The sequence below is a fragment of the Erithacus rubecula genome (assembly GCF_903797595.1).
Source record: "Erithacus rubecula genome assembly, chromosome: 4".
Classification (NCBI taxonomy): domain Eukaryota; kingdom Metazoa; phylum Chordata; class Aves; order Passeriformes; family Muscicapidae; genus Erithacus; species Erithacus rubecula.
The window spans coordinates 54,212,653-54,229,808 of record NC_136686.1 but is presented as its reverse complement, the minus strand read 5'-3'; the positions used below and the strand labels follow the sequence as shown (position 1 = coordinate 54,229,808).

The following is a 17,156-nucleotide window of genomic DNA, read 5'->3' as shown; positions in this document are numbered from 1 at the left end:
ATACTACCTTGTTTCCTCTCAAGGATGCTGATAACCACTCAGATTTTGTTTTATGTGTCAAGACTCTCAAATTTCAGTGCAGCTTCAAAGCACATGAAGATCAATGGTTCTAATGCAACCTGAAAAAAATGAACTGGTGTGCTCTAACCACTCATAACTCTTTTAATTGCATTCATTGTGTGTAGCCTCTTGATTTGTGAGCAAGATCTTGCAGTGACACTCAGTTCATGTTTTATTCTGTGTATTATACTGTTAAATAGATTTCACTTTTTTTTTCATTTTTCACTGTCACATTTGTGTATTTGTTTCTTTTCCTGCTAGCTGTCAGGGCATGAAAAGGTATGGATCATAGTGTGGAAAACTTCCTTTCATTTTCAGCATTTGTATTCATAATGAGTTTATGCAGTTCTGTGTGGCGCTTTTTTTCCTCTTTTCTTTTTGAACTTCTTTTGTGCAGTAATACTTTGTTTATCTCTTGAAGACAAGCCAAGTACTGATAATACATTGTCTTAGTAGTCCCAATAGTTACAACCATGGGAGCTGTTTGCAGTGACTTAGCTGTATCTTATAAGACATAGCCTTTACTGTAAAAAAATGGTCTTTTAAGGTAGGTGCATTTAGTACTGTGTGCTTCTCCCCAGCAAAGTGTGTCCATCAAAGGGCAGCACTTTGAAAGGTTACATTCAGGTACCATATTAGAGGCTTGTGCTCTAGCAGCAGCATAGTGCAGAAGTCCAAAGTTAATTTATGGAAGTAGTTAATGAAAATTGTTGCATTATAGTTTTTTTGTTTGTTTGTTTGTTTGTTTTAGAAAGAGTAGCTAGCTAAAGTTTTTTTAAGAGTGTAGCTTAAATGTTGCTGCTCAGATTTTGGAACCATGTTTCTTTTTCTGCAGATTCAAACAGCAGCCTCCAGGATTTATGTGGGCTCAAGTGCCCCAGCTGGAATAAGCAAAGATGAAGACACAAGTCGTTTTCATACCACCAAGAGAGGAAATTTCCATGAAATTTTTAACCTGCCAGAGAATGAACGTCCTTTGCCAGGTATGATGCTACAGGAAGGCTATATTAGTAGAATATTTTGTAAAAAGCCAAGAATAGTATAAAGTTTAATTCCTTTCATATGCATTGTATAGGTGTAAGCTTTTGATTTAAAAGTCATGCTTTAAATTAGGATGAATGGAGATGGTCTCTTTCATTCCATATCCTGGCAGCTCTTTGAAAGTTTAAACAGCCTGGTGTGCCTTTTATGGTTATGCAAATCCAGTAGGCAAGTTAAAGGGAATAATTGTGTGGGTGGTTTTTATTTTGGGGTGTTATTGTTGGTTTTTTTTTCAAGATGGGTGTTAAAACAGATGTTATGATGTCTAGAACACCTGATTTAGGCTTTTCTTTCTAAGCACTTTTAAGTATCTAAAGTTTAATATTCAATCTTTTCTATTGTATAAGGAGACTGTTGGGGATAGTGCCAATCTCTCTTTTTCTTAAAGCAAGATTTCTTGTTACAACTTTTTCAGTGTGTGAAAATGGCTGGCGCTGCTGCTTGATCAACAGAGACCGGAAGATGCCGACAGACTACATCAGGAATGGAGTTCTGTATGTCACAGAAAAGTGAGTCATGGCACCCCAGGAGGGAAATTCGAGACATTAAAGTGTTTGAATCTAAAAAAGGAACTTTTAATAGTGTTTCAAAACAAAAATGCCATTTCAAGGTGCTTTGCAACCTCAAGGAAGCATCATAGGAGAGGAAGAGCTGAACCTGCTGTGTGGCTGTGCTTAACAGACTTAACAGATTTTGCCTTGGAACCAGAGCTTGCATAGGAATGCAAAGTAGCTCTATATAGACAGCTGTTGGTAGATGCAGTTCTTCACGTGGATAACATATTAACTGTACACAAACTAGAAAAGAAACCTGAAACCTAAGTGTACTTTGAAATTGTAATCAACAGCTGTTTGACAAATATTCTTAGTTTGGGGTTATTTTTAAGCAAGCTGAATGTATAGCTTACTTTAAAAGACAACAATGAAAAAGAAAGCTGAAAATTAGGCCTTGATTTCAAATTTTTATGGGTGAGTGGATTTTTTAAAAATTTCCCTACTTGCCTCCCAGGGCTGAAATAACTGTGGTCATTACTGTTTGGTTCCTGCACTGAAATTCCTTTGGAGTGTAATGAAAGGAAGTAAAGCTCATCTGTATGCAATGTCACCTAGTGATGGAGGCCACTCTCCAGTGTTTAGAAATCTGAGCTTTTGTCTGCAGCATAATAACATGAAACTAACACAGTGTTTCTCATTAATCTTCTTTTAGGATGGTGAAAGAAGTATAAGCCTTTTGAGAGTTGGTATTTCAGCTGTTTAAGGATATATGTCCCTTGTGTGTCTTTAAAATGCTTGTCAGGTTTAACATTCAGTGCAGTAATATAAATACAAGAATTCTAGTGTATGTATGCATACTGTATGTTCTGGGCTTTCAGACAGACCAATTGCAAGAATTTATAGATGTTTGCACTAAATTAGAAGCTGTAACTGAACTGAATGTCTTTCTTTTATTTTGAAGGTTATTTTGACCTGTGAGATTTCAAACTTTAGAAGAGACAAGAGGATATTTGAGAAATTTATTTTAAAACACTGTATCAAATTGAGCATTTTCTTTTCTTGTTTTCAGTTACTTGTGCTTTGAAAGCTCAAAATCCGGCTCATCAAAAAGAAATAAAGTTATAAAGCTGTCGGACATAACAGATATCCAGAAGGTATGTCTAGTTGGTGATGTAAATAGGGGAGAAAACTGGTTTTCTGTTCAGCTAGTCATGTTTTGCATTTGTGCTTTTGTTATTTTGAAAAAGCATGCCATTGATAATTGGGATAAGTGAAATGTAATTCTTTGATTATGAATGTTTCCCAGAACTGCTTTTTTGGACTCAGTACAAGCAAGCTTGCTATGAGCATGAAGACAAACTAGTTTACTAAGCCCTTACACTCCTGCATTTTTTTAATAATTAAAGTTTTGTTGTTTACTTACTCCAGTGTTGACCACAGCTGTGTAGGCCTTAAAAAGATCTATTGGTAGCAGGAATTGTGTATTACTAACTTCACTTTGGGTGTGAATATTAATAGATGCACCATCTTAAAAGTAGGTGCCTTAGAGGGTTGTTGTCAGTGGAGAAAGGTAGATCATTAGAATAGCCAGACTGAGGTGGGCTGGAGTTTCATCTAGTTGGGACTCATCAGTAACAGAGACAAGAAGTGGAAGGTTGGAAGCATGGCAGGGGCAATGTTTTCCTTCCTCTGGCTGAGCTTTATCAGCCTGTGGTTGCTAATGGTTTTACTGATGCCTTGCATCACTATGGCCTTTGACATCACTTTTTGTCACCCTTTTTAAGCTTGTCCATACCTTGAACACAGACAGCCCTGTTTTCTGCTGCATCCTGTACCACAGATTAAATCATGTTGAGCAAAGAAATACCTCAGCCTGGTGTTCACTACTGTATAAGCACCTCCAGATTTTCAAATTATTCCTTCTATTTCTATGACATGTCTATAAGGCAGACAGCTTATGCTCAAATTGAACATCCCTACTGGAATGAATAATTCATATTAATGGATTTCAAACATCATACTTCAAGTAATGCTGGTTTGTTTGGTAGGCCTTCACTGCCATAAAGTTTCTTTTTGCATCTGTGTAGTGTTTTTTAATGAAGATGAGACAGGAATCATGCAGTTAAGCATGAAAATGTACTGTGGAGGTGGGAAACCCAGGTCTGACTTGGATGTCACTTTCTCCCCATGAATATTCCCAAGTTCAGCCAACTGTATTCCTTCTCATCTTTATGGGTTTTCTTCTAAAAAAAAACAAGCAAGCAATCCATGTGTGGCACTGGGTGCTATTGTTTAGTGGTGGTGGGAGCTCTTCTTCAACCTTAATGATGCTGTGACTCTGTGATACCCTGTTTTCTATCTAGTTTTGAAACAGGAGGTTTTTCTGGTCTGCTTGCTGTTCCTGTAAAGAGTGGATGGGTGTGCCCTGCAGGGGAAGCTGTGGGTGATGCACACAGGCACAGAGCTGTGCCCTGCCCACCCTGTGCCTGTGCTTCCCTGTGCTGAGCAGCACTGGTGCTCTCTTAGGGGCTGGTTCCAGCAGGTTGGGCATGGCTGCAGCTCCTGGAGGAGGTGGAGAGAAGGGTCCTGGCTGTCCAGGTGACTGAACCCAGCGAGTCCAGGAGAGTGGGACTCTAGAGAGTGGCAGCTGGCTTCACCCTGCTTTGAGTAGAGGTCATTTAGTTGTGGCTGGGAGCACATGCCAGTGATGAATTGTGTAACCTCTGCAGCATCTTGTGCACTAGTTCAGTACACAAGTATCTTATGTCTTTGTGTGTGTTTTTTTTTAGTATAAAGTGCTCTCTGTTCTCCCGGGATCAGGGATGGGTATTGCTGTGTCAACACCATCAACACAGAAAGTAAGTACCTGAATCTGTATTGCTATGTTGGATTTCTTACCCTTCTTTTCCTCCTCTGGTCAGCACCAGCATAAAGGCTTTTTTATCCCCTTATGTCAGTGACTGGCTTTTTCTTTCTTTTTTTTTTTTTTAATTCACTTGACTATTATTCAGTATGTTTGTTTTCAGAATTTTAATGAATGAAATTTTCAGCTTGTTCTATTGCATCTGGAGGGTTTTATTCTAACACTTCAGAGAGTTTTCCCCCAGCATCCTACATCAGGAGTATGCAGTCTGCTATGCAGTCTGAAACAAAAAAGCTGTTGGCTTGAGAGTATCCATGAGGGAGGAGACTTTGAGGTAGCCTGACCTCAGATGAAGTTTTTAAGGAAGTGAAAAATATTAGAGAATAAGCCACATAGTCAACGATTTAATAGAAAAAAAAATTATTTTGTCTTTATCAATGCATTTCTAGTACAATTAATCTGTTCCTAGTGACTTGACAAAATTTACCTAGAGGAAATTCTTTTTCTTTGTGGACTGACATGATGTGTTTTTCTCTATCATTTAGCCTTTGGTGTTTGGTGCCATGGTACACAGAGATGAAGCTTTTGAGGCAATTTTCAGCCAGTATGTGAAAATAACGTCTGCACCATCCAGCAGTGAAAGCTAGTGTCTTATCTTGGAAGAGCTAAAGGAAACTTTCTTATTGTATGACTTGGTAGTGAAAAAAATGAACATCCTCATCTATTTTGCAATAATTTTTCTTGTCTGGTGGTTTATATTCTATCTGTTACATAAACCAAGTGTATTTTATATATGCCTTCATGTTTGTTTTTAAGGTTTTTGTAAAAAAAAGACAAAAAAACCAAATGAAAACAGTGAAAGTGCTATCATCACTATTAGCCTTGCACATTAAGCACTTTTAATGTTTATTTACTGACATTAAAAGCTGGGAAGATGCTCGGAGACCTGACTCTGTAACAGATTGATCCCTTTATCTCCACTGATGTCACTAGGGATACATTTGTCCTTTGTCTTAGTTGTTTTTCCCTGAGATGTGAGAATGATGACTGCAGCAGCCTGAAGTCTCCTTCTTCAGCTTTGAGATTTTAATTGGGTCCTTTATTAAAACACCAAGGAAGTATTAGCTTCTTAGTATTTCCATATGTACAACTGCATTTAAAATAACTCCTCCTTGCTAATTTTTGAATTGCAGAAGGATGTTTTACTGGTTTGGTTAGCTTCAGTTTTTCCTGCATAGAGATGTTTAAATTACTTGTACAGGAAATTGGAGGAGAAAGTTTGTTGTAACTATATCTTCCTTTCCTCATTAACCAAAGTAAGAGGAAAGAAGGCAGGCAGATGCTTTTTATAAAAGAGGGCACCAAAATGTTGTTCCTAAAATGTTAGGCATCTTATAATTATATTTCTATAGGTACTTGTCCTAGAAGGGCTCAGCTGTTGTACATGTTGCATGTACAGGGTGTTTGTATGTTAATGCATTAAAGACTTGAAGGGTTTTTGTGTTGGGGAGGTGGGAATGATTAAACTAAACTCAGATGTGACCTTTTTTAATTTGGCTCTTCTCTTGAGTTACCTTGTGATAAAAAAAGTGCTATAATACAGCAACTGAAAGCACTAGTTCCTCTCAAAGCATAATTTGAGGAGCGTTGGTGTTCTTCTGTCTTCCCCCTTGCAGAATTAAATTTTAGTAACAATTAAACCCTACTGCCAGGTAAAACAGGAAGGCTGCACTCCTCTAAACTCTCTCAGGCCTGTCTAGCAGCAAAGCACAGATTGACCTTTGTCTTTAATATTAGAAATCTTTTATACTCTATATAATAGCACCCATCTGAGAGGTTTAGAATTTTATTTGCATTTTCATGAAAGCACAGTAGGAGTTATGCCAAGCCTTCCAGAATGTCTTTTCCTTTGCTGTCTTTTGAGTACTATGGATGTCTACAGACATTATATTAATGGCCCTAAAAAAAAAAAGCAATGGAGATGCAAATTCTTATGTGAAAATGGGACTTAATTTCATGGATTTTTTTCTCTGTTTTTTAAACAGGAATTTCCTTTCTTTGTAAGGAAAGGGGTAAAATGAAGGAGGTAGAGGGGTAGCAAACACCAAAGGGTGTTTAACTCTTAGCACAGTTTTAAAATGTCAATAAATGCGGAAGTAATAAAGAAGGTGGAGGTCAAGCTGTACAAAACTCAGTTTTAGTCTGGCCATGAAGAGGTTAGGTATGAGAACTTGATACAAATTTTATATGAAAAAGTATTGTTGAATACCATAATTTGGTTGAGTATTGCAAAGTGAAACACTGATGGGGTATGCCCTGGATGGAAATGAAAGCAAGAATGGGGGAGAAACCACTGTAATGGCTAAAATGCAATTTTCAAGTTCTCACTGTAGAGTAGCACTTGAACATGACCTGAAAAATGGGTGCATTTCTAACACCACCTCTGGTATGCTGTAACTCAGGGCCTGGAAACTTCAAATATAAGTGAAGCTGGTGTGAAATCCATTTTGCCACCATTTTAAGTGGATGTAGCTTGACAGTTTATGGTTTCATAACTTTACACATTCAGGTTGTATGTTTAAGTAAGAATTCTTGATTTAAATCTTACTCATCAAAACTACTTTAAAATCAGTCAATATCTTTATTATAATTGCTACATATTATAATTTAGCTTTTCTTTCTAGAATCTTCCTTGAATAGCAAATGTGACTAAGAAATAGGCATTAAAATGGCTTAATGTTATATAAATCATAATCAGATTCGTTCATTTTGTCTTAAGAAAAAGTCCCTTGCGTGTGTTTAAAGATTATCCTTTTTTTTTTTTCTTTTGAAGAAACAGAAAACTATATTTTTTACAGAGAGCATGCTCTTTTTCTTATTTTTGTATCATTTTTCAAGTGTAATTTATACCTTCACTCTGATCATAACAGCAGTTTCAGTAGGAAATCAGTTGACTTGCACTTATTACCTCTTCCCCCTCCCACCCTTCACTGGTTGACCCTCGAGTACAGGGTTGTCCTCAATTCTGGTTCCTGGAGGAGCTATTGGATCTATACTGATGGTGCCAGGACAATTAACCATACCTAGGCTTTGTAGAGGGAGAAGAGATACCATTATCCTTTTCCCAGACTGAAATGCCTCATGTGTACAATATACTCTTAAAATTTATTTTCTGAATGAAGCAATTAGAAATGTCTTATAAAATCTAATGTGCTGACATTTGAAATGAATCCACACTTTAACAGTGTGGACTTAAAAGTTAGCAATCCTTAAAGCAGCAAACCTAGTGCAAACTGCAATGCAACATTGGCTCTATTATAGAGAAAACAGACTGGATTTCTTTCTTTTTTTTTTTTTTTTTTTTTTTTAATAGAGTTGTAATATAATTGACAGACATCTGTGTACATATTTTGCAAATTTCACTTTACATTGGGTTATCCTGCTGCACAGCTGCTCCCCTGGTGTCGTGACTTCAGAGACTGAAGGAAAGCCTCGTGTTTGCTCATCTTTCCTCCTGCTGCACCCTCGGGTCTGGAGGGCAGGAGGGGATGGGCAGTGAGTGAATGTATGCTTGACCTGTGTCATTACACTGAAGCTCTCACCTTCAATTCCAATCTCCCTGCTTAGTTTTGCAGTACAGCCTGGTGCACTTTAGGAACAGGCTGGGTCAGAACACTTAATGTAAAGTGCTTCTAAATAGCTGAAAGTGGTGTTTTGTCATTCTGTCCATCTGACTGCTGTTTATATTTGCAATTCTGTTCGTCTGTGGATGTCTGGATCATTCACACATAATTGGATTTAACTTCTTCAGAAGTTCCTTGGTTAGTTTGAGTCCCTTTTAAAGACAATAAAAAAAGGGAGATGAAAACTGACTAATAATTCTTTATCACTGATCATTTAAATTCAAAAGTGAAACAAGCTGGAATATGAAATCATGCCTTTCTGTGCACTGTAGCTTTTGTGAGGCAAGATTGAATGAAACAAGCTATACATTAGTAGCAACATCACACAGGATGCCAGCAGCAAAACTCTACCTTCGTTCTGCAGACAAAGAGAAGGAATTTTACCCGACTGTGAAGAGATGAAAGGATGTACCTGTTTTTTGGCTACTTAAACCTGTTTGAAAACATTGGTAGTTTTTATTGAACTCTGTACATTTTGGCAGATGTTTGATTTCTACTAATCATTGAAATATAATGGATGTTAAAATTTTTATGTCTGAAGTTTGAGTCTATATTTTGAAAATGTAAATAATTCATTATCAGTGTAACTTTTGTTTGACAGAAGACTTATACTGTATGAATAATTGAAATAATGAAATTATTTGCCCTGTACATTTTTTAAGAAAATCTTGTTTGTTTAAAAAGTCTTGTATAAATTATAATTTTTATTTAAATAAACCTAAAAATGCTTTGTGCTAATGCTTCCTGTGAACTTCAGTTATTTATTTATCAAAACCACACCTGATTTCTTGGAATGAAGTGAGTTAGTGCTTTTTTGGCAGATTCACAGCCACAAGTCCATCTCAGGAGGGAGGCAGGTGGATGTCATTGCTTCTGGAGCCCAAGGAACTTGAATTTTATTTATGTAATTCCCATTACTTTCTTGGAGAGTGTATGTATGTTTTGGTTAGGCCTTTTCCATGAGTACATCAGTCACTTTGTAGTTACATGGTTAATTAGAGAACGAAGAAGCAAATTTTCGAAATTCCAAGATGCCACTGCAGGAGGGCAGATGGCCCAGGATGGAAGGCTGGGAGTTGTACGAGCTCCATCGCCAGAGCTCCTCAGCTCTGCAGGAGGGGATCCCGAGGGTGTGCAGGAGCATTCCCTGGCCAGGAGCAGCTGTCCTGCAGCTCCGTGTCCCCTCGGCTCGTGGTGACACAGCCCTCCTGTGTGTCACCTGTGCCGTGTCACCTGTACCCTGCCGGGGTGAATGGCCAGGCTCCCTCATCCCGGCTGTGCTCCAGGGAAGCTGTCCCGCTGTGCCCTTGTCCCGCTGTCCCCCTGTCCCGCTGTCTCCCTGTCTCCCTGTCCCGCTGTCCCCCTGTCCCGCTGTGCCCCTGTCCCCCTGTCCCGCTGTCTCCCTGTCCCCCTGTCCCGCTGTGCCCCTGTCCTCCTGTCCCGCGTTTCTGCAGCATTCCCAGGCTTTGCCTTTGGCAATGCGATCCCGGCACTGAGCTGCCAGTGACTAACCCAGACCCGTGTGTTCATCTCTGTAATGCTCCTTTCTGTGTCTGGCTGGGCTGAAATGGGTCAGTCTGGCACGGATCCTCCACACGTGAATGTGCTGCTCTCCTTAGTTCAGTATTTTGTTTTCTCCTGGTGGCAGCAACACATTTCAAGTGTTCTGACAATACTTGTTCAGAGAATACTTAACTTCCCTCTTGTACTGCTTTAATGTGTTTTTGGTCAAATATTTGTACAAGATGAGTTGCACCTGCGGCAGTACCCACAGATGTTGGATTCAATCCCACCTGTCTGAAGCCTTGTGGGAGGAAAATGTGGAGCCTGCAAGTCTGGTTTTGACTCCATGGTGTGTGTGTGGGGATGTGATCTTCCTGAAAACAGTGCTTGCTGTGTCAAGGTCAGTTTAGCAGCCCATGAAAGACAGAATTGAGCTGAGCAAGTTGTTCACTGCTCTCCCTGGAACTGCAGTTCCTGCTGCAGGAGGAGCTTTCCACCCGCAGCCTGCAGTGCCACCCACACACGGTGGCTCAGGGCACACGAGCAAGGCATGGCATGTCCTGGCTAATGGTAAGGGGCACTTACAGCATCCAGCTGGGAGAAGCTGAGGGGGGTTTTTGATGTTACTTTTAAGTAATTTTCAAGTTGAGTCCTACTGAATCCCTGGATTCACTGAATTGCTCTCCTTAGTTTTAGTTTAGGCTAAATGTTTAGGACATTAATTATTGGCTCATCTAGGCTTTTGAATGTTTTTATTTCAAAAGTAAGAAATAAGGAAGATGTGAGAAGATAGTTTTCTGTCTTAAAGAGGTTGGGATATTGCAAAGGGATCAGTCCCTTGCAGCAACAGTGTCCTCAGTGGGCTGTGGATGCTCCAGAAGTTAGGTGGGTGTAATGCAGTGCCTGAAGGATGTAGTTATGAACATGTTTTTAATACTAGATTTAGCCTGAACTGTTGCTGTATTTGGTCGGGTTGGCTCTGACTGGGAAGCAGAGAGATGAGGGGTAGATAAATACCTTTTTCTGGTTTTGCATAGCTGGCACTTTTCTGTACCTTGGAAGCTGCACAGCCTAATTTTGATGTGCATTAGGCAAAATTTGTGCTTTTGCTTCCTCTAAGGAAGTTCCTTCCATCTTTGTCAGTTTCTGTGGCATGTAGTTGCATATGGATAATGATCTGCTTCAGCTTTCCTTTTTTACTACGCTTCCCTATTAAATAACAAATTCCCAACTTTCTTCTTGGCTGTCTCTGGCAGTTTTGAATTGAGAACTTTTCCACTGGTTCCTCTGACCTTTGTTTTTCTCTTTCAGTGTTGTTCCAGTTTCCTTCCTCTCACAAAAATATTTCAGTCCTGATTATTTAGAGAGAGATACAGACCATGTCCTGATGAACGTCACAAGTTCACTAAAGCTGCCTTCACCTCTTACATCTTCCATTTTCTATAAATTGGAGCTAAATTGCTATATCTGCTGGTTTGGATTACTCAGTGGCTTCCATTTTCTCAAGCTAATTTGTCAAGTCTTTACTCCTGATCATCTACATGACTGGGAAGGAAGATGCTTCTTGAACCTGTTGAGTGAGCTCTTTAAAGCAAACCAATTCTTATTGACAAAGCCAGTTTTACTGGTGCAAGCCTTTGTTGAGAAAAATATGTGTCTGCAGAGGAGCAATTCTAGATGTGGATGATTCTGCCTCCTGCAAAGTCATGTTTGGGAAGGAATGGTTGAACCTAAATTTTGCTGAGGCACCTCCGTGCCAGTCCCTTGAGCACAGGGCAGGGGGTTTTAACCTATCATGGCTAAGTAAGTAAGAGCTTCTGAAAATCCTCTCCCTGGGTTGTTTATGTCAGATTAGTATTTGGGAAGGACTCCTAGCATAAAGTCTGTAAACAAAGCAATTGTATTCAGTGTTGGTTTTGCTTCATGAAAAAATGTTCCCCTGACCAGAAATGTCATTGGCCAGCCACAAATATTAACCTGCTACACAATAGGAATGTGAGGTCATGAGTTGGTTCTAAACTTAAGAATCCATAAAAATATCATGCAAGTTACATATTTGTAGAAATGGGATCTGTACAAGAAGTATTTAGGGGCAAAAGAAAAAAAAAAAAAAAAGGAAAAACGTTAAATCTGCTAGATGTTATTTGGGAAAAAACTGGATGGTTGCTGGAGTGTGAGCTAACAGCAACCTCCATTAGACATTTCTTATAAGTGTGTATCCATAGATCACCTTTCTTTACTCTCATAATGCAAGGCTTTCCTGTCTTTCATGTGTGTTTTTCTTGCAGTACCCTGCATTTTGGATGCTTGCAGGAAGTGTGTTACTGGTGTTGGCTAGTGGACATGCTCTAGGAATGCTGCACAGGATGTCATCATCACTCTCCCAACACTCACCTGGCAGGAGAGATGCCTTAGAAAGCTCTTTTCTCTCTCCTAGAGGGAGTTTCACATTGTTCTCATGGTGTATCAACCCCCATGACTTACCAAAATAAGCAACCCTGACTGCACAGCTCATGGAGGGTGGCAGCTGTGTCTGTGCTCAAATCCTTCTGCAAGGTGAGTGGCTCTGGGCACTTTCCAAGGAGAGCAAAGCTCAGCTAAGCCCTGAACTTGACCTATGTGATGCAGGACCAAAATGGGGAAGGGAAGACAGATGGGATGGGAGGGAGAGGCAGCTTTGAGTCCAAAGCTGGACTTGTGATGACTGTGGGTGCTCCTCATACCATCTGTGGCTGAGTAGGGTTCAGAAGAGCTTTTGGGAAAAGGGGAGGTGCTGTCTTCAAAGCTGTAAATATGTTGAGACTTTTAAATATGCCAAAAAATGGATATAAAGAATGTCTATATGGAAAATGTAGATTTAGTGTATTGCTCTAATACAGCCATTTTCAAATATGACCACTACAGTCACCATGCAAGGTCACTGTGTGGCAAATAGCAGTTGTATTTGGTGACTTTTCAGGAGTATAAATACAAAATAAAATCATCTAAATCTCAGCAAACATCTTGAACTTGCTGCTCTACCAATTCCTGCTTGAGATTATTTCTACTGTTTGAGTAATTTTATTGTTTTATATTCCCAACCATGTGGACAGCTTAATGAAGACTTACTGTGCATCTCCTGACTTGGAGATAACAGGAACCTGTCAACACCTGCTTCTACAGGTGTGCCAGGCTCCGTGTCCAACTGGGTGAACACCTTGGAAAACCTGAGCTCAGGTCTCTGCCCAAGCAAACATTTTTAGGTGGCTGTGGTTTCATGCCAAGCTAAGAGCTCCCTGCCTCCTGCTCCCCACTTTATGCCAATGCTGGGGCTCACCAAACCTTCCTGCAATGGCAGGAGCCCAGCACAGGTGTGAGAGCAGTGGGAAGGGCAGTGCACTATCCACCTTTCCAGAAAGCACAGGAAGCTGTTACAGGCTGGCTGGCTGCCCCTGGATCTGCAGCCCAGGTGTGGGTTTGGTGGCCATGAGGGATCTGACATACATCTGACTCTGTGTTCCCCTTCCAGGTTTGCAATGTCTGTCAGATTTCAGAGGTAACTTTGAATATAACTTGGATAAACAGTAAGGGCTAATCCTGAGCAAATAGTATTAAGGAATCATGCAAAGAAACTGAGCTAAAATGTCCGTGTGTGCAATCTGCACAAAACCTGATTGTGCAAATATTTAAAGAGTTGGAATGCTGTTGTCAGAGATATGTTTAATCTGCTAAATCCACTTCCTTCAAGCACTGGCTTTTGCCCAGCTCCTTCCCTCAAAACTTCAACAAGAGCTAGCAAAAAAACTCAAAAACCCAAAAAAACCAAAACCATATATATATATATATATATATGTAAAATAAATGGTGAGGGGGCCATTGCAATAAGAGCAGGGCCAGGAGATGTCATGATGCTCTCTTTAGGAGAAGCAACACTGTGGTCTAATTTTATATGTTTTTAATAAGCAGAGGCACTATTGTCTGCAGTGGTGGGTAACACAGGGAGCCTGCTGAGCTGTGGGGGTGACCTTCTCTGGGCACAGGATGGGGAAGAGCTGCTCATGGGGTACAAGGATTGCACTGTGCTGAAGCTGGAGGTCTCCATCACCCTCAGTATTGCTCACCTGGGCACCTCTGAGACCTCTAGGGTGGGTTTTTTGACAATGTGTTTTCCTGTGAACCATCTCCTGCTGGGTCCTGCTGCTTTCAGCTCATAGATGAAGACAACCTGCATCCTCCCTGAGCCCTGGGCTGGCTCCATCTGTTAATATTTAAAAATGAAGGGAAGGAACTTGGGGTAGGTGTGCTGCTTTAGATCTCATTGGCAGTTTCTACTTGCCCATCAGCAACGAGGTGAAAATAGCATTTGGCTAGAGATCAGTGCAGGTCTTGGAAAAGGTCCCTGTGCCTAGTGATTACAGTGGCATTGAGATGCAAGCTTTTGGCATGCACCTAAGCCTTTATAAGAAGAAAACTCTGCATGTTCCAAGAAGAGAAGCAATGTTGTTAATCCAAGTGCTGTGTAATACTGGAATACTTTTGTACCAAGGTGGAGGACAAAGGCTGGAATGAACTGCTATCCCACACTCCAGCACAGGGAAGGGATGGAGAGGCCTTGGCTCCAGCAGGGTGTGTGCTGGCTCCATAGGCTCCAACAAGGAAAACAAGTGGAAAAGGTCTTTGCCCTGGAGTGCAATATCTGCTGTCTTTAACAGGTAATTTGGTCAGCCCAGGGCTGGCCAGTGTGGCCACCCACTGCTTCCCCAGCCACCCCACCCACAGCTCCATCTGAACCCCTCCAGGGCTGCCCTGGGCTCTGGCTGTCAGGGCACGGCTCCTGAGCTGTGTGGCACTGGGGCAGCTCCTCCTGAGCACAGAACACCCTGTTTATAGGGCTGGAAGGAGCTGTGCACTGCAAAACCCTGTCCCCTGAGGCTGCTAAATGAGCCTGCATGCAGGCAGGTGCACTGCCTGTACCTGCTGTCTGTATTGCCTATTTACTGATGTCAGGCATTCTGGGAGGAACAGCAAAATAAGGTAAGTAAGGGTAAATATCTGACCAAGCAGAAACTGGCCCCTGGCTTCCCTCCTGCTCCCCAGTCCTGCTGCCATGCACTGGTGAAGGGCCCATGGAACATCCCAGCACTCCAGCCTCAGCTGCAGGGGGTTGATTTTCACAGAAGGGGTTTTTATTGAGAGGGTTTGTCAGGCATATATGCAGATCTTATTCAATATTAAAAAAAAATACAGCAGCAATTTTGTTACATCTCTGACTCAATTTGATTTTTCCTGAGACACATCAAATCTTCCAGAAAACAGGCAAAGATAGGAAAGAGATAACAGACAATGTCATTATTGATCTAAACATTTTTAACCAGGAAGTAGCAAACATTTTAAAAACTTGTATCTGATCTCTAATATAATTAACTGTGTCTGCCAGTACCTATGGAGCAACTAAAATAACTATATTAGACTGTGCTGTATGGTGTGATAGGTAATTTTAACAGTCTTTGAATGTTTAGCAATGGAAGGAGGAGGTAGAAACAGGAGAGGTTATTACAAAAACTCTCTGGGGGTTGAGGCACAGTGAGACACTGTGGTCTTCTTGCAGACCTCAGTTATTTGCTTTCCCAGGTACAACACTGTCTTTTTGCAATTGGAATGCATTTTTTACCCCAACACATACTTAAATCCTTCCTGGTGGACTAATTCCTACTTGCTTCCTTATTCATGCCCCCTAAACTTTTCATCAATAAATAGGAAGTGTAGATGTGGTAGATGTGAGGATATTCAGTGCTATCATGAGAATGTGCATATTTTTTTCCTGGTTGTTTCAAGTCTGTTATCTGGTTCAAAGTCAGAAAAAAAATATCCAGATTTCATTGAAAAGATGTAAAAAACCACATTCTCTTTTAAGACATCAAATTCTCTTGATAGTAGTTCCCCTGAGTGCTGCTTTGTTGCTATGGTGATTACTAGTCCATTTAAGCCACTTTAAAATTGTAATGATGAGCAAGAAAACCAAATTCATAACAATGTCATTAGCATAGCTATTTTCGTGTGTTCCATGAGATTAGGAAATGACCAAAGGCTGGGGAATGGTAGCCTGATTTATTTTCAATTTTTATGTGCTGCTAACGATTTAATGGCAAACAGATCTGATGCAAGCTGCTATCAAAGACATCAGCTCAGAGCTCTGAGATGATGAAGCTGTGGGGCCTTTGTGATCCACTATGGTAGCAATTAAAGTTACTAAATTACTAAAATTCAGGAGCATCCTCCACCACTGGTGTGACACCAGGCTGCTGCTCTGGGAGGAATCTGGTCCTGCTGAGGTGGCACCAAGGAAGGGAAACCCGATGTTAACTCAGTTCCCAAAGGTTTTTGGTCCCTCAAGTCCTCAGAGGCAGTCAGCTGGGTGGGATTCCATGAGCCCAGCCTGGAGTCCACCAGCCCTGGCACTTCAGCTGAGGAAGCTCAGCAGTGATGCTGGGCAGTGCCAGGAGCTTTGAACAGGAGTGGGAACAGGCAGATCTGCAGTGTGTGCTCTGGAGGGGAGCAGACAGGGAGAAAACCCACCAGAGGACACCTCTCCAGCTGTCAGGACACTGCCTTAGCTGGAGGATTTGGAGTGAATGAAAGGCATCACACATCTGGCCTGGGAGGTGCCAGGTGAGCTTCACTGGCCCGTGGCTTTGGAGGGGACCTGGAGGATGGACACAGTGCATGGGCTGGGGCAGAAACAGAGAGGGACCTTCCAGCAGCACTGGGGAGGCTGTCCAGGCACACCTGCACTTTTGGAGACTGTTTCAAATGATGGTTCACTGAAGGATATTTAATGGTGATTTTGGTTTTTGGTGCCAGCAGGAGTTGTGATGCCCTCCAGCACCAGCAAGGATGCTCCCACACAGCTGACAGTCCTTGTGTGAAGACAAAGGACACTGGATGCCATTCCAGAGAGGCACAGCTGACACAGGCAGGTGACAGACATCACTCCTTGCCCAGCAGCAAGGTCTGATACAGGGGTGGGGGCACCCTGCAGTGCCAGCTAGGTACATTAAATATTTGTCCTTGCTAAGGTTATGCATCAAGGATATGACTCCAAAATCTCTTGTTAAATAAAATATGCTCTAAAGATATTTTAGTCACTGAAAATCTTTAAAATACTGATCAGCTGGCAGGAGTAGGGGAAGAGCACAGATAAAATAATAAAATAGATGAAGTGGCAGACTCTATGCTGCTGGTGTCGCTGATGCTGCTCTGGTTAAACACTTGCATGAGCCAAGAGGAGTCTGAAGTCCCAGATATGACAGACAGGAGCTATCAAAGTAAAGTTACTGTGACTATTTTTATAAGGCTCCCAGAAAATTAAAAGCCTCTCCTTTCCCTGTTAAGGAAAAAAGTTTGAGATGAAATACAAAAATATCACCTGCTGTTCAAGACCAAATTCTTTTTCATTTCTGAAAATGTGGAACTTGTTATATCCTGAGTCACCCAACAAGTGATGAAACTAATTTCAGAGGCAAGAGGCTGGTG

At 41.1% G+C, this 17,156-nt stretch overlaps 1 protein-coding gene across 2 annotated transcripts in view; it reads left to right on the top strand.

The window, feature by feature from the left end:
• The window catches only part of GRAMD4 (GRAM domain containing 4), a 70,826-nt gene extending 65,515 nt beyond the window's left edge, over positions 1-5,311 (top strand). For both annotated transcript variants that reach the window (XM_079304597.1, XM_079304596.1), the window contains exons 15-19: positions 896-1,043; positions 1,517-1,610; positions 2,665-2,749; positions 4,385-4,453; positions 5,004-5,311. In XM_079304597.1, coding sequence (XP_079160723.1) covers positions 896-1,043; positions 1,517-1,610; positions 2,665-2,749; positions 4,385-4,453; positions 5,004-5,105 — 498 coding nt within the window. In that variant the 3' untranslated portion in view covers positions 5,106-5,311. The remainder of the gene's footprint in view (positions 1-895; positions 1,044-1,516; positions 1,611-2,664; positions 2,750-4,384; positions 4,454-5,003) is intronic.
• Positions 5,312-17,156: the final 11,845 nt, after the last annotated feature.